Below are 24,147 nucleotides of genomic sequence, written 5' to 3' on the forward strand. Positions count from 1 at the left end.
TTGTGAAAGCAACCTCCAACGCAAAGATTCGTTGCTGCCAGCTCAGCGTGCAAACGCCCGATCGTTGGCAGCAGTGTGATAAGATAGCCGAGCGTCTAGCGGCGTCGTTCGAGTGTTGTGTAGCACCGTCGATTGATTGCTTTCTACCAATGCTAACAATCAGTGACTAACACGCGCTGCTTGAGCGAATGTCATTGGATCGTTAACGGTCAGGCGTTTGGAAGCAGTGTTTGTTTCCTTAATGTCAGCCTGAATGCTAATTTAAAATTATGACTGATACACTGGTGCCGTTGGAAGGGAGCTTGGCATGAATTCGCGTCGCTGTGTGGCTTAGAACTCTTCGCTCACTGCACGCGCAAGCTGTAGTAGAAAGCCTGCTGTGACACAATCGCGCATAAGTTGTGCTGTCAGCGCTCGACTTGCTTTCCCACAACACAGCTTTGCGATTTGTCGTGATATGTCGCTACTAAAAAATTCCCATGACACTGAATGCAACAGAGCCAATATGTACATTAAAAAGAAGTACGACAAAGTAGGCACAGCTGCTTGTGAACTGACTCCCAATAGTTCTACTCGTGTCTGCGTTAAATGTGTGTGTGTGTTTTCTTGTGTGTTTGTGTATATTTGTTATTTTGCCCTTTTTTGTATTTTAGATCTTAGTTTTCGCGCTCACGTTTGTGTTCATGTGTGTGAAAATGTGAGTTCTTCCGTGCGTGTATGTATTTGTTCCTATTTCTATCCTTTTATTTTTGCATTTGTTCTTGTAAGCATGCTGCAGCCACGACTTTCGACAATTCCATTAACTCGTCTCATTCAACGCACCAAGTCCTGTGAATAGCAGGGCTGGTCTCTTCGATGTCATTAAAGCTATTCTCTCTTGTCTACCTTGCCTCCTCAGTCTGCCACCTTGCTTTGTTTTCTCCTACTATTTGACCTTGCTTCTTGTGCTGTTGCTGCAACGTGATTAATCAACTTGCACCAAAGAAAGTTCTATCAGCTGTGACAACAGAAACATTGACAGATACAAAATGTTAAAAGCATCACGTGGCTTGCACAGTTACTTCGTCTCTTTCCCCTGTTAATGTGTTTATGCATCAGTGCATACGGTAGCTTACCAGAAGTGCACATGAAAAGGTGCCATATTGTGAAACAGCACCTTGCTATGTTGTTGCATTCAGTCTTTATAAACAGATGGTTTTGCTGCCCGTTACATGTAGTGGTACACATATATAACATTGTGCAGTGGGGTATCATTTCCTGTCATGACGCTTTCATCATTACAAATGCAGTTTTCTAGTGAATGGAGTCCAGCGAAGCAGTGCTGTGAGAGCTTTTGCAACTTTCACCATTTATTCCCCAATATCACTGTCTGAATCTGTCCGTCACTTTGCCTACGGCTTGTAATGAACAAAGTGACTCACTAAAACACATTCAACTTTTTTCCGGTATGTAAATATGACACAAAAATGCTAGCAAAGTTAATCACGTTAATAATTGTGCTTGCATTCGCATTACTTGCTCGAGTCAGATTAATAAATTGAAAATTGGCTATGACAACACTTTAATTTTCAGTGCAGACTGCTAATGGAGCCATAAAGCGTGCTCAGACTAATTTCACTATGGGGCGCGGCAAACTCAACGGTGCCTGCCTGAATGAGCAGTTTGGGCCTCTCTAAGCTAATGTTTTATATTTGTTCTCTTAATCGCATTACTTGTGTGAGCCAGATAACAAAATAAAGAATGCAACCACATGAATGTGCTTTGGCATTCAAGCTGCTGACAGTGGCAGTTTGGTGTTGTCTGCTGCTATTTCACCACCACTCGCTATGGCATGACTGCAATTTCCAGTGCAGACTGCTAACATAACCATAAAGCGTGCTCTGACTTCTGCTATTTCACTATGGGGCACGTCAAACTCGACGGTGGCTGCCTGAATGAGCATTTTGGGCCTCTCTAAGCTAATGATGTTTTATATTTGTTCTCTTAATCGCATTACTTGTATGAGCCAGATAACAAAATAAACAATGCAACCACATGAATGTGCTTTGGCATTCAAGCTGCTGACAGTGGCAGTTTGGTGTTGTCTGCTGCTATTTCACCACCACTCGCTATGGCATGACTGCGATTTCCAGTGCAGACTGCTAACATAACCATAAAGCGTGCTCTGACTTCTGCTATTTCCCTATGGGGCACGTCAAACTCGACGGTGGCTGCCTGAATGAGCATTTTGGGCCTCTCTAAGCTAATGATGTTTTACATTTGTTCTCTTAATCGCATTACTTGTGTGAGCCAGATAACAAAATAAACAATGCAACCACATGAATGTGCTTTGTCATTCAAGCTGCTGACAGTGGCAGTTTGGTGTTGTCTGCTGCTATTTCACCACCACTCGCTATGGCATGACTGAGATTTCCAGTGCAGACTGCTAACATAACCATAAAGCGTGCTCTGACTATGCTATTTCACTATGGGGCACGTCAAACTCGACGGTGGCTGCCTGAATAAGCATTTGGGCCTCTCTAAGCTAATGATGTTTTATATTTGTTCTCTTAATCGCATTACTTGTGTGAGCCAGATAACAAAATAAACAATGCAACCACATGAATGTGCTTTAGCATTCAAGCTGCTGACAGTGGCAGTTTGGTGTGGTCTGCTGCTATTTCACCACCACTCGCTATGGCATGACTGAGATTTCCAGTGCAGACTACTAACATAACCATAAAGCGTGCTCTGACTACTGCTATTTCACTATGGGGCACGTCAAACTCGACGGTGGCTGCCTGAATAAGCATTTGGGCCTCTCTAAGCTAATGATGTTTTATATTTGTTCTCTTAATCGCATTACTTGTGTGAGCCAGATAACAAAATAAATAATGCAACCACATGAATGTGCTTTAGCATTCAAGCTGCTGACAGTGGCAGTTTGGTGTTGTCTGCTGCTATTTCACCACCACTCGCTATGGCATGACTGCGATTTCCAGTGCAGACTGCTAACATAACCATAAAGCGTGCTCTGACTTCTGCTATTTCCCTATGGGGCACGTCAAACTCGACGGTGGCTGCCTGAATGAGCATTTTGGGCCTCTCTAAGCTAATGATGTTTTATATTTGTTCTCTTAATCGCATTACTTGTGTGAGCCAGATAACAAAATAAACAATGCAACCACATGAATGTGCTTTGGCATTCAAGCTGCTGACAGTGGCAGTTTGGTGTTGTCTGCTGCTATTTCACCACGACTTGCTATGGCATGACTGCGATTTCCAGTGCAGACTGCTAACATAACCATAAAGCGTGCTCTGACTTCTGCTATTTCCCTATGGGGCACGTCAAACTCGACGGTGGCTGCCTGAATGAGCATTTTGGGCCTCTCTAAGCTAATGATGTTTTACATTTGTTCTCTTAATCGCATTACTTGTGTGAGCCAGATAACAAAATAAACAATGCAACCACATGAATGTGCTTTGTCATTCAAGCTGCTGACAGTGGCAGTTTGGTGTTGTCTGCTGCTATTTCACCACCACTCGCTATGGCATGACTGAGATTTCCAATGCAGACTGCTAACATAACCATAAAGCGTGCTCTGACTTCTGCTATTTCACTATGGGGCACGTCAAACTCGACGGTGGCTGCCTGAATAAGCATTTGGGCCTCTCTAAGCTAATGATGTTTTATATTTGTTCTCTTAATCGCATTACTTGTGTGAGCCAGATAACAAAATAAACAATGCAACCACATGAATGTGCTTTAGCATTCAAGCTGCTGACAGTGGCAGTTTGGTGTTGTCTGCTGCTATTTCACCACCACTCGCTATGGCATGACTGCGATTTCCAGTGCAGACTGCTAACATAACCATAAAGCGTGCTCTGACTTCTGCTATTTCCCTATGGGGCACGTCAAACTCGACGGTGGCTGCCTGAATGAGCATTTTGGGCCTCTCTAAGCTAATGATGTTTTATATTTGTTCTCTTAATCGCATTACTTGTGTGAGCCAGATAACAAAATAAACAATGCAACCACATGAATGTGCTTTGGCATTCAAGCTGCTGACAGTGGCAGTTTGGTGTTGTCTGCTGCTATTTCACCACGACTTGCTATGACATGACTGCGATTTCCAGTGCAGACTGCTAACATAACCATAAAGCGTGCTCTGACTTCTGCTATTTCCCTATGGGGCACGTCAAACTCGACGGTGGCTGCCTGAATGAGCATTTTGGGCCTCTCTAAGCTAATGATGTTTTACATTTGTTCTCTTAATCGCATTACTTGTGTGAGCCAGATAACAAAATAAACAATGCAACCACATGAATGTGCTTTGTCATTCAAGCTGCTGACAGTGGTAGTTTGGTGTTGTCTGCAGCTATTTCACCACCACTCGCTATGGCATGACTGAGATTTCCAGTGCAGACTGCTAACATAACCATAAAGCGTGCTCTGACTACTGCTATTTCACTATGGGGCACGTCAAAATCGACGGTGGCTGCCTGAATAAGCATTTGGGCCTCTCTAAGCTAATGATGTTTTATATTTGTTCTCTTAATCGCATTACTTGTGTGAGCCAGATAACAAAATAAACAATGCAACCACATGAATGTGCTTTGGCATTCAAGCTGCTGACAGTGGCAGTTTGGTGTTGTCTGCTGCTATTTCACCACGACTTGCCATGACATGACTGTAATTTACAGTGCAGACTGCTAACAGAACCATCAAGCGTGCTCTGACTTCTGCTATTTCACTATGGGGCACGTCAAACTCTACGGTGGCTGCCTGAATGAGCATTTTGGGCCTCTCTAAGCTAATGATGTTTTATATTTGTTCTCTTAATCGCATTACTTGTGTGAGCCAGATAATAAAATAAACAATGCAACCACATGAATGGCTGCCCGAATGAGCATTTTGAGCCCGCCAACGATAATCAGGGTTAACAATAGTGTTTCATTCAGATATGCCAGCATTTAAATGTGTTTCTATGCCACTTCTTAAATCCAGCACAATGTGTGCAGGACGTTGCTTATCAGAATTGAGCTTCTATTATAAGGAATATGCCATAAATGGAACTGATTATTTATTTGAGAGGTCACGGAATGGATGGTTGGCTGTTGCGAACCCACCGGCAAAATTTTGGTAGCCCTAATAAGGGCTGTTCTTTTGTTAACAAGAAGCGTTTATGCTTCGTCGAGTGGCTCAATGCCAGACAGCTCGCAGTCGGAGTCGCTTTCTTCAGTGTCATCTTCACCCAGCTGGATGATGATGGGTTGAATGTGCTCACTCCCAGACGTGTCAAGTCTGAACTTTGCCTCCAAGTCCATCACATGCTGAATGCTCTTCCTCCAGTCTTCCGCCGTTACCTGCTTGATTTTCTCCTTCAAGATGACGTCGACCGTGGACAGCTTGAAGTCTCTGTTGTCCGCAGCGATGCCATTTTTGACCTTGGCCCACACAAGCTCAATGGGATTAAATTCGCAGTGGTACGGCGGGAGCCTGAGTACAATGCAACCGGCCTTTACAGCTGTGTTGTCTACGATGTAGCTCAGAAAGCGTGACTTTACAGATGCCACCAGCTCAAGCAGCTGCTTGTTTATCATCCTTTCACCGTAGGTGATGTTCTTGCTTGTGAGCCACTCCTGTATCTTTTCCTTCTTCCAGGCTGTCGTCGGCAATTTCTCTTCTCGCCGGCTATGGTAAGGTGCATTGTCTAAAACAATGACGCTACCAGCTGGCAACTTCTGCAGAACGTCATTGAACCAGCCCTCAAAGCGATTGCCGTCCATTTCCTCGTGGTAGTCGCCTGTCTTTTGGCCTCGGAATATATCCAAGCAGCCGTCGACGAAACCATCCTCGCTGCCGATGTGCGTCACGATCAGGCGCTGACCTTTCCCAGAAGGTTGTTTTAGACAAGTCGTCAGGCCATTTGCTCGAGCGAACAGGCGTCCGCGCTTCTGCACCACGGTGTCTGTCCACACGATCGACCGAGTGTGTCCCGCCGTCACCATGTCTCGTCCAGGTAGAAGATCTTTCGGCCTTCCGCCCGGTAGCGCTCCACGTCACGGAGGTAGCGATTCCGCCGATCGGTGATGTCATCCCGGTCGATAAGCAGCGAGTTGCGGCTTCTCTTTTCGTGCTTGCAGCCGATCTCGGCAAGCAGGCGACGCACAGTACACCGCCTTAGTGATGGTAGTTCCATACGCTCCGAGAACTCGGTAGTTACCTTCTCGACCGTCGGTATCTCGTTGCGGCGAAAGAAATCGTGCACACATGATCTCAGCGCGCACAACGTGAAGCTGTCAAACTTCGCGCTGCGTCTCCTCTTCTCCGCATTGCGTGGGCGATTTCGCGAGGGCGTCGTCAGTTTGCCACCCGAAAAATGCGAAGCTTTAACTTCCTCCCTCGCTCTGAACACAGTCCTTTCGCTTACACCAAGCATGTCGGCGACAAACTTGCTCGTGTCCTCCACGCTGCATTCAGGCTGCCTGTTGCGCCAAAACGTGTAGCAGTGGAAGATCATGTTGCGTGAATCGCTGTTCAATATGTGGCCGCTCTTGTTCTTGCCGAGGCTCCTTGGTGGTGTGGTCATCGAGGCGACACTAGGCTCGTTCGGCAACAAAGGATCGCGTTCCGATGTCACCTCGCTGGGCTCCATGGCGGTAAACTGGCACGGAATGCCGCGCGCGATCGTGCGTGAACTCACAAGATCGCAGGTTAGCAACCACGAAAAAAAAGAAAACAATAATAATTAAAAATAAGCCCAACACATTAAAAATAAGCTTTTGAAAACACACAAAAAGTATATATGAATCTTATGCTATTAAGCCAGCGAATGCTACGCCCGGTGCCGTCGATCTTGCTCCGTGGCAGACGACGCACAGCGTTGTAGAAGGCACGGGGTTATTTTTCTCTCGCGATCCGGCATGTGCGGTAGCATTTCCATCATGATAGTTTTACCAAACCACTCGTCAAGATACACAAATCTTATTTATACCGACAAATACGTGTTTTAGACGCAGTCACAATTTTTTGAGTGGGACTATTTCTTTAGTCGCGGAGGAATTGGCTTCTGCGCTTCGGTCAACTGGGCGGGGCCTCCTCCTGTCTTCTAAAGTTGTACCCGACTATAGTAGCAGACAGCCGTTCAAAGCAGAGCGCGTGCTTGGGATCATTCTGCGCATGCTCCGAAGAAAACAGCCGACGGCGCGCGCGTCGGAGTATTAGCGGCGAGAAGTTGGAGTGGCGCTAGGGTGGCTAGAAGGGGAGGTGTGAATACCGGCGGCGCAAGCGTGACCCCTCAGCGCACCGATGCCGCAGGGCGGCGCTGTTGACCGAGGCGCGGGAAGGCACGCAACCGAAATGAGCGTATCGCCAGCCTCGGGTATCGCGCGTTGTCTGCGAGCGTCATTGAATATACGTCTTTATCCATGAAATCAACGTTTTATCAGCCCACATCACTACTCCTGTGAGATTTTACGGGCCCAGTTCGCACTGCGTCGATAGATTCAAACGCGTTTTTTTCTCTTCTTTTTTTCTTTTGGTCCTCCGGATCAGGATCATAGGGGCTGGGGGCTCTGGAATAATTTCGACCACTTTAGGTTCTTTAACGCGCACTCACACCTTACGGCACACAGGCGCCTTGCATTTCGACTCCCTCAAAATGCGACCGTCGTCGTCGAGGTCAGCAGTAATCACCCTATGCGTGCCGTACGTACGACCTGTAAACTGCAGTCATTACCCGATTACTTCTCGACGTACAAACCACTTTGTGCCAGCGCTTGAAGACGTGTAGCATGTCCTTTCGACGCTCAAATAAGCAATTTACTATGATTTCAGACAGCAACAGATCTGGTCATAAAATAGTTTACTTAAGTGAGGAAAACAACTATGGGAAAATTTGATCTACAACACGCAATATGTCGGTGCTTTTAGTTTATTCTCAGTGCCCTGCTGAATGACACCTTTAAGCAAAAAATGAATCATTGTTACTTAATAAAAACGTACAACTGATGCTGTCAGGGCAGCAGATAGAATGCTCTAGGCAACCAATTTTCGGCACATCACCAATTGATCAACTGCATAAACTTTGCCACAGCTTTGGCATGCAATTAAACGAGTGAGTTTGTTTTCAATAAGGGCATTAATTGACCAGCTTGTAGAATGGTTCTGATAGACTGATAGATATAAAAGGCCCCCAAGGTCCCTTCTGTTTGTTCTTTAGATTTCACAAAGGTTTCGTTGTGAAGCTGCCCAGCCAAGTAGATGCTACAGCTGGCAAGTCCTTCTCCAATGAAGAACACTACCATTTTGGTTACACAACAGGCGCAGCATTTCGTTCAATGCAAACTCTGCAGTCCAGTAACGAGCAATGTTTTGTTTAAACTTTTGCAGTGACCACAGTTCCAAAGGTCGCTTAAGCTCGATAATGAACAATTCTTCTGCGACTGGACTGGGCATTCCATCCCGCTGTATATTTACAGCCTCCACGTCTGCCGGTGGGCATGTATTCCACCGTCTTGTCAATAGACAAGCGCCGCTTCTGTTGTAATAATAATATTACTTTATTCGTACTCAGAGAGTCGAATATGTAGTCCAGGCATACAGGGTCGATCATAGTAGGCGGAACTGCCTATACCGGAGTGGTTTGCGTGCCGAACCTGGGACCCGTGGAGCGTGTGAGACATCTCTTCTTTTTCTTTCTTTCGTCAGAGTCCTTCTAATGTATTTTAGCAAGTTCGGAAGTACTGTGGGCACGGCATCTTCTGAGAGGGCAGGAATGTGACGTGGTATCAAGACTACAGTTCCATTAATAAAGTCACGAACGATAAACCTAAGGAAACAAAAAAAAAAGAAGAAGAAAAGGCGGTGGTGATCAGATTGAGCTAGCGTGAGAGGCCTCGTGAATAATACTAGGATGGCAATTGGCAATGCCACGACGACGCTGTGCAACACGCTATGTATCGCGAGAAACACCACAAAACAGGCGACGAGACCAAAACCAGGGTCCTTCAAGTATCGAAGGACCCTGCCAAAACTGATGGCGAAGGCACGGAGGCGAGGCGAGGCCGGCAGGCCGGCGTGGCTATGCTTCCCGCGCCGCGAGCGGTAGCGCCATATTTCCCCTGGTGGCATCGGTGCGCAAGGGGGTCACGCGCGCCTGCAGGAAAGCGCCGCCGGTATTCACACCTCCCCTTCTAGCCACCCTAGTGGCGCCCTCTACGAGTGACGTCACGGCCAGGACGGCGCTCGTTCGGCTGCCGCGCGCGCTCGTTCCCCGCGTGCATGCTTGGCTATTGGTGGCTCGAGCCGTACTTATTGAAGGATATGTCGGCTTCTTTTATTGCGATAGCAATTATATGGACACTTCAACCGGATTTCTGCCGTCGCCGTCGCCGGGAGGTTTCATATAGATAAAATCTTCGCCGCGCGCCGTATGCCCGAGCGGAAGCGTGCGGGGACGCGCGCTATCACGGAGAGCGAACGCACTTAATCTCCCACGCGCAAGCAAGGAAGCGGGAAGCCAGCGCCGGAAAAAGCGGGGGGGGGGGGGGTGCGGTTCTACTCTGCCAACAAGCGGGAAGCCAGCGCCGGAGAGAGCGAGAGGGGGAGGGGGGGCGCACTTCTACTCTGCCAAAAACCACGCTCGTCACTCGTCGCTCGCGCGCACCGTCTCTTATCTCCACATGGCTGAGACCTTTATGCGCTGTGCATTCGCCGCTCAGCTTCCGGTGAAGCGATAAAGCGCGCGTACCATCCCCGCTGCGGCGTATCTGCTTGCTGCCAGCGTTTTGACAGTCGTTGTCTGCAGTCATTCAGTGTGATCTATTTATGTTTGTTTGTGCGCGCTCACACCACGCTTGTTCATTCAGTTAGTAATAGTCGGGCCACATTTTCCAACACACGCTACACATGCAATGCTGCCCGGATCGGCAGTGCCGCGCTCCAGGTGTGTCCCTTCGCACGCGCAGCCCACGGGAAGCCTTTCTCATCAACACCACCGTTTCACACGCGCCTTCTCGTGGTCATCGAGTCTCTCTTCATGTCGGTCTACTTACACCGCAGCACACCTGCTTACTTAATCAGCTCATGTTTACTACAATTCATATTGCTACCAAAGCCGCTCACCTTACTTCGTATGACATTGCTGTGTTGCCATCGCATTCATTGCTTCGCCCTTAGGGCGAAACTGTGACATTTTTTACTCTCATGCCTGAACGGTAGTTTCTTCTTCAAAACCGCCAGTCGTGAAAATTTGCGGCGTGGATATCGCCAGCTATGTAGCATTGAAGGCGTCTACTGGTTTTGCAATGCGTATATGCGCAGTGTATGTTCATAAACTTTGCGTAAAAAGAATGTTTGCAATTTCAACACACGGAGTTGCGTATGATGCTCCGCAATACACTTAACATTCCCTTAGTGCTTAGCTATGAGAGACATTGCACTTTACAAGGAAGAAAAATCTTGGTATTTGATGTCAATATTAAAAGTGCGTGTTAGAAGGAAACTGCACCGCGAATCTTTTATGATGATTCTTATTACTATGGTGAGTTGTTCTAGTCAAATATGGCTACTTTATTAATGCATAAAAGTAAGAGTTAGGCGCGCATTTTGCATGAAATCGTTTGCTAATACATTCACCGTTCTCTGAAACAGGCACCCAGAAAACGCATTGCTCATGGCGGTTAACACGACAGCGCGTCACGTATAGAGTATGTATACACTTCGCGAATACGATAACAGTAATCACCTGAAAGAACAGTTTCGTGGTTAAGATCGAGAGCCTATCAATTACAAGCGAGAAAATGTCTCATAGTGACCCTCAGTTGGCTTTATCGACATCATGGCACAGCCCTTACGCAAATAAATCGATCGACTGTCGTAATGGCGAGGCAAGCATTATTCGCGAAACCCATCATTTCACTACAACTTCGAATTGAAACCATGAAGCAGTTCTTTAAGCGCAAATTGCAATGCCTAAGGTATATTCGAGGCTATACAGCGCAGCTTACGCTGCGTTGAAGCGGAAAATTCAAACACCTTCTGTCTCACCATGTCTCGATCCTGCGCTGTCTAACTACACAAACTGAGAACTATTCGCTTCGTGAGTACATAAAAGAGAACTTCCCATGCCCGCCTCATAGAGAAGACACCACAAGCCTCAAATGAATTCACTTGATCTTTGACCTCCACAGGGGAATTATGATATCTTCAATAAGCCCCATACTACTAACGAATGAGGCTTCGGCTTCTTTCTAACTGCAGCCATACGGTCCAAAAGGCATATCTCACTAAAAAAGTTGGGCCGAGCAGCCTGTGTCAGTTCGCCAAACAGATTCGTGATGTCTTTTCCTCAAGAAACAAGCAGCAGTAAATTGCACAAGTGAGTTGAACCTGTAGCACGAAACCGTGAATAAATATTGGTACATTCGTTTGTGTATTCTGCAAAAAGCTGTGAGCCTAAATTTCCTTTACTTGAAATTACCGCCACTTGAAATTAACCGATGAAGAACGGCCTAATTTTGGGAAGCAGTTAAAGAAACAAGTGGTGCTGGTTGAAACTAAACTGCACTGTCAGGTCCTCATGTTACTGCCTAGCGTTTCTGTCAAGAAATGAAAAATTAGATATTATACCATGAGCTACTCGTCATAAGAAAACACGTTTTAGTGGGTTAAAATCAAGGTAAATGTAACAGTCATATGTAGCAGACAGTGACATGCTCGTTGCACCACTGCAGTATGGTATCCTAAGTGGATTCTTGCGTGCTATCTTTTTGCGTTTATGCTTTTTATTAGTCACGTGCTATTTATGATTTTTTTATTAGTCCCTCAATCAGCAAAGTCTAGATCCGCGCATGAAAAACACGCAATGGGCTGGTCTGAGCTCCTTCGGCTGGCACTGCAGCGTTGCCCTTGAGAAATAAATTGTCGTCTAGGAAATAAGCTCTTTGAATAAGTTTGTGCAAATGAAGACGTCGTAAAAATGTATTTGGGATGACCGTCATAAGTATGCAAGCACAGGGAATGACAGTGAACAAACGGAAACACTGCAGAACGCGCCCTGACAGTGCCCGCACGGAAGCAGACGACAGGCGCGAGTCCGTGCCCTGACGTCACGCGAGCGGCGCTCGCAGCGCCCTTCTAGGTCGTTCTCGGGGCTAATAAAGAGATGGCGTTTCGGCGGGCGCAGCGCAACCGGCATTCCCAACGAAAAAAAAAAGACACCACCACCAAAGCAAAAAAAAAAAAAAAACAATGTCCCGAAGTTCGTGAGCGGGGGTAGAAAGGCTTACGACGTACCACGTGGATGACTTCACGTCGTGCGAGTGCCGCTGTGATTGCGTAACGCCGTCTGGCACGACCTCATAGTTCAGTGCACTAATACATTGGGTTATCTTGTAAGGTCCGAAATAGTCCTTGTCGGCGTATCGGGGCTCAAACCCAAATACGGTCGCCGGGATGGCATTCCACGTCTATTCGCAACTCCAACAATTCATGCGACACCTAGCGGCGGTAAGGAGAAACGCCATACGGAAGTCCGATCGCCGTATGTGCCGTGGACGCTGCTGTCACGCACGGAAGAATGGAGCCGCTAGCAAAAAAAAAAAAAAAAAAAAAACAAAACGAACGGCCAAGCAGCTCTGCTGTGTTCCTCAGTCCATGTCAGCGAGATTGACGGACAGCGATATTTCCTTTCACGCATTTCCCTCCGAATCGAAAGATCGAAGCCGCAGAGCCAGGTGGATCGCTACCCTCCGCATCGGCAAGGCTGTGACGCTGACAATGACTGTTAGCTCACGGCATTTTGCACGGAATGATTTCTCCTTACCAGGTGAGACACTATTGTGAACTTGTGAACTCGAATCGAATACATGAGCACTGTGCACGGTCATTAATTATACATGTCCCTGTGGCACCTTAAGTATGTAAACACGTTTCACATTGCGAGGACTTGCGATTGGGCTGCGCATTATTTGCTACATATGTCAGCCGCAACGCGCAATTCGAACACAGGTTCGACCTGTAAAAGCGGTTTCTGCGAGGAACGGCTCCTCTGCACTCGCTGACTACACGTGGATGTAACTCGGGAGGCTTTTGATGCCCAGCACGTCTCGCGCACCTTATACGGGCGTCGGAGATTCCAATGTTTACGAATGATGTACTAGCAAGTTCGGGAAGCGTTGAGTGTAGACATGGCACGTATGTGGCATGCTCAAGCGCAATAAATATCATGCGCGGCGCGGATGAACTTGCAGCACAGGCGCACTGCACACGGGCACTTCCCAGCGCGACTGATTACGTATTTGCCACTTGCACTTGAGAATCTCCGACGCGCTCAAGAGTGCCCATATGACACTGGTATTTCGCACAGACGGCTAGCGTGTCACGATCATTGCGGCAGTTGGCCACTTACGCGCCAGCCACACGTCAATGTTACACGCGTTTGCTAGTTGCGAGGTAAAGTTACAGCGTCCGCCGTGTACTGACGTGTCCCATATATATGTGCAGTATTAATACCTAAACTAGCACTATCTGGATTATTAAATCATCCCCAAGTCAATGGCAAAAGTACTCGAGTCATGTGGTGGTGTTTGCAATTGTGTACTTTGTGTTATGTGCAGCTTTCAACTACATTTTGCAGATGCCACATTCGGTGTACAACGTTGCGTAGTTCTGCACACTCAAACCTGTGCTTCATTTCCTTGCAAATGCTTTTTAATAAATATTGTGACTTTGCTTCTGAGGTAAAAAGAAAAAAATCAGGGTGCAACCCATATTGAGACACAACAAAGCGTAAACAATTCATTTCTTCTTTCAGATGTTGCATGTCAAAGACGGCGGATGAAAAAAATGCAATACCAACTGAAAACCTGCCAAGGACGTCATATTATGATGAGAACAAAGATGCTCGTATGAAAGAGCTTTCACTGGTAAGACTTCGCCGACGTGCGTATCGGTCAGCCAGAGTAAGTTAATTTGACTGCGTAGTGCAGCACTTATATGCTTATGGTACATATTGTCACGAGCCTCGAGGAGTAGCCCAGAAGGTTTAATAGACGTAGAGCAGCTGGCTCTTGGAAGACGCGACCGTCGGGGCTGGCTCGAGCAGAGAAGGGGCGCGCGGTCTTCTTTCTTCTCTTGGGCTCGACCCACTCTTGCCCTCGACCCACTACCTACAGGTGGCAATATCCCCCCTTACGAACAAAAGCATCGCCTCGATGCTAAAAAAAAGAATAAGTGTAGAAGACAAAGAAGAAGAAGGCAGGCAAAGCGAAAGTACACAAAAAAAAGTAGCCGTCACGCCAGCACAGTCAATGAACGAAGAAGCAATCTCCCAAAGATAAATGAAAAGTAGAAACAAAGAAGGGAATGAGAGAAAAAAAACGAAAACAAAAAAAAGTTACGGACGCGCAATGTAGGGCTTCATGCGCACAACATGAACTATGTCTGAGGTCGGTTGTCTTTGTGTCCTATTCCGCGTCTGCGATGTTGTGTCCGGAACAACTTCGTAGTTTACATCACTGACGCGGCGGAGCACTTTATACGGACCGAAATACCGGCTCAGCAGCTTTTCACTGAGGCCACGACGGCGAACGGGGTTCCACACCCAAACTTGGTCCCCGGGGTTGTAGGACACGTCCCTGTGGCGGATGTTGTAGCGTCGTGCGTCTGCCTGCTGCTGCTGGCCGATATGCAGCCGCGCGAGCTGCCGAGCTTCCTCAGCACGCTCTGCAAATTCCTCGGCGTCAGTTGTAAATAGGTCAGCGTCTTGACACGGCAGCATAGCGTCCAGCATCGTCTGGACTTCGCGACCGTAGAGAAGGCGAAAGGGCGTGAAGCGCGTCGTCTCTTGCACGGCGGTGTTATACGCGAAGGTCACGTAAGGCAAGATCCGATCCCAAGTTTTATGTTGAACGTCGATGTACATTGCGAGCATGTCTGTTACCGTCTTATTCAGTCGCTCTGTAAGTCCGTTGGTCTGCGGATGGTACGCGGTCGTCTTGCGATGCCTGGTGTTGCTCAATTCAAAAACTTCGTCCATAAGCTGCGCTGTGAATGCTGTCCCTCTGTCTGTTACTACAGTGGAGGGAGCACCGTGACGCAAGACGATGTGGCGCATGAAGAACTGCGCTACCTCTGAGGCCGTGGCTCGTGGGATCGCCTGCGTCTCAGCATAGCGTGTTAAATAATCAGTCGCGACGATCACCCATTTGTTGCCGTCGGCCGAGAGAGGAAACGGTCCGAGAATGTCCATGCCGACTTGGTCGAAAGGCGTGTGAGGTGCTTCAATTGGCTGAAGTAAGCCAGCCGGTTTAACGGATGGTGTCTTGCGGCGCTGGCATTCACGACAGCCTTTAACGTACTGTTTGACGCTTGCCGAAAGCCCGGGCCAATAGTACATTTCGCTTACTCTAGCGAGTGTTCGCGAAAAGCCTAAATGACCAGATGTCGGTTCGTCATGGCAAGCGAAGAGGATGTCGTCGCGCATGTCCCTTGGAACCACCGGGAGGTAAGCACGGCTGGTCGAACGAGCATTCTTCTTATACAGCACGTTGTCTCGCAGACAGAAGGACGTCAGCGAGCGGGACAGATGGCGTGGTATGGTTGTGTCGCGGCCCTCTAAATGATCAATGATCGGTCTAATCTCAGCGTCGTCACGCTGCCGTCTGCTCAAGTCCGACGAACTAATGGCGCCCAGGAAGCCGTCATCATCCTCTGTTTCCTGACTGGCAGGATCAATGGGTGCGCGGGACAGCGTGTCAGCGTCTTCATGCTTACGGCCAGACTTATAAACGATGGTGATCTCAAATTCCTGTAGCCGCAAGCTCCACCGTGCCAGTCGTCCTGAAGGGGCGCGCATGCTTGCCAGCCAACAGAGGGCATGGTGGTCCGTCACTACTTTGAAGGGACGACCATAGAGATAGGGTCGAAACTTGATGATCGCTCACACGACCGCGAGGCACTCTTTCTCCGTAGTCGAATAATTCGCCTCGGCACGGGACAGGGAGCGGCTGGCATACGCTACAACTCTTTCCACTCCATCTTGAAGCTGAACGAGCACTGCGCCAAGGCCAATGCTGCTAGCATCGGTATGCACCTCAGTATCAGCATCATCGTCAAAATGTGCAAGAACGGGTGCTGACTGCAGGCGCTGTCGTAATTCAGCAAAAGCCGCCTGTTGCTCGTTATGCCACACAAATGGCGTATCGTCCCTTGTAAGGCGGGTCAGGGGTTCCGCTATCTTCGAAAAGCCTTTAATAAACCGGCGATAGTAGGCGCACAAACCCAGGAAGCGCCGGACGGCCTTCTTATCGGCAGGAGCTGGAAACGCGGCCACAGCGGCAAGCTTGTCTGGATCGGGTCGGACCCCTTTGGCGCTTACTACATGCCCGAGGAACTTGAGCTCTTCGTAACCAAAGTGGCACTTTTCGGGCTTAAGTGTGAGGTCTGCCGATCGGATGGCTTCTAGCACACTCCGTAGGCGGTGAAGATGCTGCTCGAACGTTTCGGAGAAGATGACCACATCATCCAGGTACACAAGACAGGCCTGCCACTTCAGTCCAGTAAGGACAGTGTCCATCATTCGTTGGAAAGTAGCCGGGGCTGAACACAAGCCAAAAGGAAGCACTCGAAATTCATAGAGCCCATCTGGAGTCACAAAGGCTGTTTTCTCTCGGTCGCGTTCATCTACCTCGATTTGCCAGTACCCACTTTTTAAATCGAGAGAAGAAAAATAGTGGGCACGCCGTAGTCTATCTAACGAGTCGTCGATACGCGGCAGCGGGTACACGTCCTTTTTAGTCACGTTGTTGAGCTTGCGGTAGTCGACACAGAAGCGTAGCGTTCCGTCTTTCTTTTTGACAAGAACGACCGGAGACGACCACGGGCTGTTGGAAGGTTCGATGACGCCATCGTCAAGCATCTCCCGGACTTGCGTACGTATGGCTTCGCGTTCTTTTGCCGACACGCGGTAAGGCTGCTGGTGTATCGGGCGTGCGTCTTCGTACGTGATGATCCTGTGTTTAGTGATGGAAGTCTGGCGTACCTTGGAAGAATGTGCGAAGCATGTCCTGAATTCAAGCAAGAGCTTGCGCAGTGCTGTCTGGCTATCGGTGGACAGTTCAGAATTGATGTCGAGATGGCCCAGAGACGTGTCTGCTGTCTCCACTACTTCTGACGTGAAACAGTTGTTAACGTTTGCTACTGCGTCTGCAAACGCTAATGAAGTGCCGCGGAAGAGGTGTCGGTGCTCGTAGTTAAAGTTGGTGACAAGCAATTGCGAATGACCAGCACGAATCTGTATAACACTTCGAGCCACGCAAACACCTTGCTTCAGTAGGTGTTCCAAGTTGCTTTCGGCCACCGCTTCGCCATCGCGTAAGCCACAGCATGTAACGTCGACGAGGACACTGGCTCGTGGAGGAAGCGTTACACTGTCTGCCGAAACACGGAGTACGTCGTCGCGCCGTTGGCCGTCTTGCACGTCGACTGCTCGTTCGGAAGAGAAAGTGATACGACGCTCTTGCAGATCGATAATCGCGCCGTACTCCTGCAGGAAGTCAACCCCAAGAATAACGTCGCGGGAGCATTCGCGTAAGACAAGGCAGCTCGCTACGAATGTTGATCCTTGAATCTCAACTCTAGTCGTGCAGGCGCCCAGTGGAGTGACGACGTGGCCTCCAGCCGTCCGAATCTGCGAGTTATGCCAGGGCGTGATAACTTTCTTCAGCTGCGTTGCTATTTTCCCGCTTAGAATCGTGTAGTCTGCTCCGGTGTCCACTAAAGCACTAACGGCATAACCGTCAATAGTCACTGGTATATCGAGCGAAAGCCGGTCGTCCCGTTCAGCTGCAGGTGATGTCGGATCGGTAGGTTTCCGTAACTGCGTCCGTCGGAGGTCTTCAGCGCTTCGACCGTCAGCGACCTCGCCCCCAAAGATCGCCTCAGTTAGTTTTCCCGGCGGGGACTGGTCGACCGCTCGGGAGAATACCGCTGGGACGGAGGTGAAAATCGTCTCGGAGACGGCGATCGCGACTGCCGCCTGGCAGGCGGTGGCAAGCGCTGCTGAGAGAGGTAGTCCTCAATGTCCCGGGGTCGCTGGCCGTATCGGGGCGGCGGCGAGTATGCGGAAAAGCCGCGAATCCCAAGGCGCCGGTATGGGCACTGGCGGTACAGGTGGTCAGCTTCACCGCAGTGGAAGCACAGAGGCCGATGATCGGGTGTGCGCCAAACATCCGACTTCCGAGGGGGCGGGCGTCTGTCGTCGACGTGGTGAACCGCTCGCTCCGAATGGTGGGTAAATGGAGCGGCATGAACAACGGGCGGCGTGGTGTACCCAGCGTCGTAGTACGGTATCGGCTGTGCCGACTGAACTGACACCGTAGGAACAGCACGAACGAACAGCGGCGGAGAGGAAGCAGGGCGCTTCAGGGCTTCCGCGTAGGTCGCACGGGGGTATTCAGCAGGTACTGGCGCGGCGTTAGCAGGAGGCAAGGTGTCACGAAGGGCCTGGTGCAGTTCGTCCTTTATAATGCTTGCTATGGAGCTTACCGTAGGTTGCGGTGTTACAGCGGCCTTTTGCAACTCTTCACGCACTACAGAGCGGATGAGTTCTCGCAGAGAGTCACCGTTGCTGCCTATGGCCGCGAAAATGTCAGCAGTAGACATGCTGTTCGCTTGCCGCTCATATAGGTTCGAGCGGTGCAGAAGCATTTTTTCCATGGTCACGGCCTCGGACAAGAACTCCGCGACCGTCTTCGGAGGGCTCCGTACGAGGCCAGCGAAGAGTTGCTCCTTGACCCCGCGCATCAGATGACGTAACTTCTTCTCCTCCGTCATCCTTGGATCCGCTCGTCGGAAGAGGCGCGTCATGTCTTCAACGTACGTGGTCACAGTTTCGTTTGGCAACTGGACGCGGGCTTGAATCGCTCGTTCCGCTCGTTCGTGGCGATCGGCACTGGTGTAAGTCTCCAAGAGCTGCCGACAAAACTCGCGCCACGACGTCAGTTGCTCCTCGCGGTTCTGAAACCACGTACGCGCGCCATCCTCCAGGTAGAAGTAGACGTGTCGGAGTTTTTCCGTTTCGTTCCATTCGTTCACGGAGGCCACGCGCTCGTATTCGACCATCCAGTCTTCGACGTCTTCGAACACTGTGTCGTGAAACGTCTTCGGAATCCGTGGGCTCTCAAGTGTGTACCGGTTCGACATCGTGCTTCCCGTACCGGTTGGGGTGGTTTGAAGGGAAGCGCTGGTCATACCGGTTGATGTGGTGGGAACTGTAGCGTTGACGACTTCTGGAGACAGTCCCCTGATCCTGCGGCTGGCCCGATGCACGGGAGTGTCGACAGGCACTGGATTCGTAGCGCGTATCCTTGGAGGGGTCTGCAACATCCGTGAAGACGCTTACCCAGCACCTCCACCAGTTTGTCACGAGCCTCGAGGAGTAGCCCAGAAGGTTTAATAGACGTAGAGCAGCTGGCTCTTGGAAGACGCGACCGTCGGGGCTGGCTCGAGCAGAGAAGGGGCGCGCGGTCTTCTTTCTTCTCTTGGGCTCGACCCACTCTTGCCCTCGACCCACTACCTACAGGTGGCAATATACCATGCCTACAAGCCTGCAATAAATAATGTCTACACTTTTTAATGCATTATAGCATGAATCAAGCAAACAGACTCCTGCCTCTCCATTAGAAGCAGAGGCATATCCCCGTGCACCTGTCAGCACGACCACCATGGTAAATTGGCTGCCTGCAACTTGTGCACACATTGCTTAACCACTAGTTCCTTGGTACTAAACTCTCTGACATTGCAGGATGATCTCCCATTCCCTGACAGCAGCAGCATTGACCAAATAAGTGACAAAGAAAATATGGTAATATCTTTTTGTATAAATGTATTGTGGTAGCTGTCGTTACCTAGACGGCGGCATGCTTTCTGGATTTACTTCGTAAAAGCATTATATCATGTGGTGTGTGATGAATGCACATTCACTGCAACTTGTGCACACATTGCTTAACCACTAGTTCCTTGGACTAAATTTATCTGACATTGCAGGACGATCTCCCATTCCCTAACAGCATGGACCAAAGCCTTGTAAACACCATAAGTGACAAGGACATAGCAGATATGGTAATTTATTTTTCTATATATATGCGATGTGGTAGCTGTCTTTACCTAGCCGGCAGCATGCTTTCTGGATTTCCTTGGTGAAAGCATTATGGTTTGTGATGGGTGAACAGTAACTGATGCAAAACCCCTGGATTTGCTACTTCCAACATTGAATTTAACACATTGGCGTGCACTATTGGAAAAAAGTACTTTGACAAAAAAGAAGCTACATCTCGCATCAGCTATGTCAGACATTATAACTCTTGCTTTTGTTTTGTGACAGGAATGTGCTTGCCAACCTGGCCCCCGGACATTAACGGCAGAGTACTCGAGAGAAGAAAAAGATGTGGCAAGTTTCCTCCTATAAAAACAAGGCTGTCCAAGTGACATCGGGTTCTTTTCCACAGAATTTTGTGGACACGATAAATAGTAGCAACGTAAATACATTCACAGGCCTACCATCAGTCGATGTTCTGAATGCTCTTGGGACGTGCTACACAAAAATTCATCCGCTTTCAGGACGGCACCAGTTCTGTGCAAAAGAAAGAATTGCGTTGACATTGTTGAAACTGAAGCACAATATTTCCACTCCATTCTTGAGTCACCTTTTTAACTGTTCTCTAACTACATGTAGCAACATAATTGCAGAGATGTTAAGTTGATGTCTGAAATTCTAAAAGTAACTGTGACTGTGCCACCAAAAGAAGATGTTGAACATTTGCCTGTCTGTTTTAAACACTTCAGTAACGTGCGTGTCATTGTAGATTGCACCGAAATTCCTATTGGCCAGCCCAACTGTTTGCGATGTGCATTACAGACCTACTCCTTCTATAAGAAAGGTTTCACGATTAAATATATGGTGACTGTTACACCAAGTGGTCCTATTGCCCACATAAGCCAAAGATATGGAGGCCGCATCTCAGACAAGGCCGTTTTTGAGCAAAGCTGCCTCATCAAGCAACTAGACTCGACATCAGATGTCATAATGGCGGACCCTGGCTTTCTTACTGATGAAATTTGTGCGGACAACTTAATTGAGTTAATCAGGCCTCCATTCAGAAAACAAAAGCAGATGTCAAAGGGTAATGCACTTAGAACACAAAAGATAGCATCAGCAAGAGCTCATGTAGAGCGTGCTATACAGCGAATGAAAATATTCAAAGTGTTGTCAACAAGAATCCCATGGAGCATGGTGGGACTACTTGACGACATTGTTATAATAGCTGCAGGCATCACAAACCTCTCACCACCGATTTTAGCAGCGCATCTATTTCTGTGAGTCCTGCATCAATACATTTGCCCAGCGTATTATGTGCATCATAAAAGTGGTTCGTGCTTTCCTTGCAAGGAAGTTTAAAAATTTGCAGAAGTGGAAGCGCCATGTTCCTTACCAGCAGAGGTGAAGCCAGTGTTTTCTCTTATTTTATATCTGAAATAGACCTTTGTTGGGATTATGTCCTCTTATAGATTGAAGTGGTTTGGTTCTGGTAATGTAATTGCGTCGTTAATTAGTAACTAACAGTATGTTGTTCCTGTCAGAAGTATTATCTTCCTCTGAGTATTGATTAGGTGGTGGCGTGGAGCAGAGGTAGAACACCCGACTTCAAATCTGAAGGTCGTAAGTTCGAATCCTGCTCCAGTCCACTACATTTTCAGGCATGCAGTGGTGCCTGACACCGGCAAAAAAAATTGCCGAGAGTTAGTGGGGCTATACTAGTTCAGGTGCAACCAAACTAGGCAGGCCCACTAAGCTTCATCAAAGTCACTCCCTCACCAGAACAGGAATTGGCCTCCCTGGTGCAGTATTCGGCCACTACCTCCCTCATGACTCCGACAATTAACCCATGGCCCTCAGTTGCCAGTGGCTGCGGAGCACCTGACCAAGGCGGCGGTCAGACCTGCTACGCGGCAGAGGGTGCTAAGAATCTCTGGATCAAGACAGGCCGCCAATGGAAACTGAACCTGGCCACGTTCAACACGCGCACCCTCTCTAGTGAGGCTAGCTTAGCAGGACTATTTGAAGAATTATCAGGCATTTCCTGGGATATTATTGGCCTTAGTGAGGTTAGAAGAACTGGTGAGGCTTACACAGTGCTCACTAACGGCCACGTCCTTTGCTACAGAGGTCTTCCAGATAAGAAAGAATCCGGGATAGGATTTCTAGTGCATAACAACATCGCGGGCAACATTGATGAATTCTACAGCATTAATGAGAGGGTAGCAGTCGTCGTAATAAAGCTGAATAGGAGGTACAAAATGAAGGTAGTACAAGCCTATGCCCCAACCTCTAGTCACGATGATGAAGAAATAGAGCAGTTTTATGAAGATGTTGAACTAGCAATGAGAAAGGTGCAAACTAAGTATACTTTAGTCATGGGCGACTTCAATGCAAAAGTAGGGAAAACGCAGGTTGGTGAGCAAGCAATTGTCAACTACGGCATCGATTCTAGGAATGCAAGAGGAGAGATGCTAGTAGAATTCGCGGAAAGGAATAGGCTCCGAATAATGAATACCTTCTTCAGGAAGCGCAGCAACAGGAAGTGGACCTGGAAAAGCCCTCATGGAGAAACAAGGAATGAAATAGATTTTATACTCTCTGCCGATCCAAGCATAGTGCAGGATGTAGAAGTGTTAGGTAAGGTTAAGTGCAGTGACCATAGGTTGGTGAGGTCTAGGATTTCTCTCAACTTGAAGAGAGAGAGAGTGAAATTAGTCAAGAGGAAACAGGCCAAACTAGAGGCAGTAAGGATAAAAGCAGACCAATTCAGGCTGGTGCTTGCAAACAAATATGCAGCTTTAGAAAAGGAAGATAAAGTCAACATAGAGGTAATGAATGAAACCGTAACTAGGTTGATCTCAGAAGCTGCAATTGAAGTTGGAGGTAGGGCATCAAGGCAACCAGTTGGTAAGCTCTCCCAAGAAACAAAGGACCTAATAAAGAAACGACAGAAGATGAAAATGTCCAACTCAAGAGATCAGATAGAATTCGCTGAACTGTCAAAACTAATCAACAAGAAAGAAGTAAGGGATATTCGAAATTCTAACGTGGGAAAGATTGAGGAAGCCGTAAAATATGGACGCAGCATTAAATCAGTAAGAAGAAAGCTTGGCATAGGACAAGGCAAGATGTATGCACTCAAAGATAAGCATGGTAATATCATCAGCAATTTCGATCACATAGTAAAAGCAGCAGAAGAATTCTATACTGAACTGTACAGTGCCCAAAACAGCCAAGCTACTTTCATTCAAAATAGTGATGAACCGGATACAGAGGCTCCTTCTATAACTAGCGCTGAAGCTAGAAGGGCCTTGAAAGACATGACCAGGGGAAAAGCTGCTGGAGAAGATGGAATAACAGTAGATTATAATCAAAGATGGAGGAGATATCATGCTTGAAAAGCTTGCGGCCCTTTATACGCAATGCCTCACAACTTCATGTGTGCCAGAGAGCTGGAAGAACGCCAACATTATACTAATCCATAAGACGGGAGACGTTAAAGAACTGAAGAATTATAGACCCGTTAGCTTGCTTTCAGTATTGTATAAAATATTCACCAAGATAATTTCCAATAGAATCAGGGCAACACTTGACTTCAGCCAACCAAGAGAACAGGCTGGCTTCAGGAAGGGATATTCTACGATGGATCATATCCATGTCATAAATCAGGTAATTGAGAAATCTGCGGAGTACAATCTACCTCTCTACATGGCTTTCATAGATTATGAAAAGGCATTTGATTCAGTAGAGATACCAGCAGTCATAGAGGCATTGCGTAATCAAGGAGTACAGGAGGCATACCTGAATATCTTAGCAAAAATCTACAAGGATTCCACAGCTACCTTGGTTCTCCACAAGAAAAGTAGAAAGTTACCTATCAAGAAAGGGGTCAGGCAAGGCGACACAATCTCTCCAATGCTATTCACTGCATGCTTAGAAGAAGTATTCAAGCTCTTAGACGGGGAAGGCTTAGGAGTGAGGATCAACGGCGAATATCTCAGCAACCTTCGGTTTGCCGATGACATTGTCCTATTCAGCAACAATGGAGACGAATTACAACAAA

The 24,147-nt window shown here is 48.1% G+C and overlaps 1 protein-coding gene across 1 annotated transcript; it reads left to right on the plus strand.

Annotated features, from left to right (window-relative positions):
* The first annotated feature begins 20,747 nt into the window (after positions 1-20,747).
* LOC125943998 (uncharacterized) lies at positions 20,748-21,365 on the plus strand. Its single transcript, XM_049663676.1, has one exon. The coding sequence runs from the start codon at positions 20,748-20,750 to the stop codon at positions 21,363-21,365; it is 618 nt and encodes a 205-aa protein (XP_049519633.1).
* The last annotated feature ends 2,782 nt before the right edge of the window (positions 21,366-24,147 follow it).

The sequence above is a fragment of the Dermacentor silvarum genome, chromosome 1 (genome assembly GCF_013339745.2).
Source record: "Dermacentor silvarum isolate Dsil-2018 chromosome 1, BIME_Dsil_1.4, whole genome shotgun sequence".
Classification (NCBI taxonomy): domain Eukaryota; kingdom Metazoa; phylum Arthropoda; class Arachnida; order Ixodida; family Ixodidae; genus Dermacentor; species Dermacentor silvarum.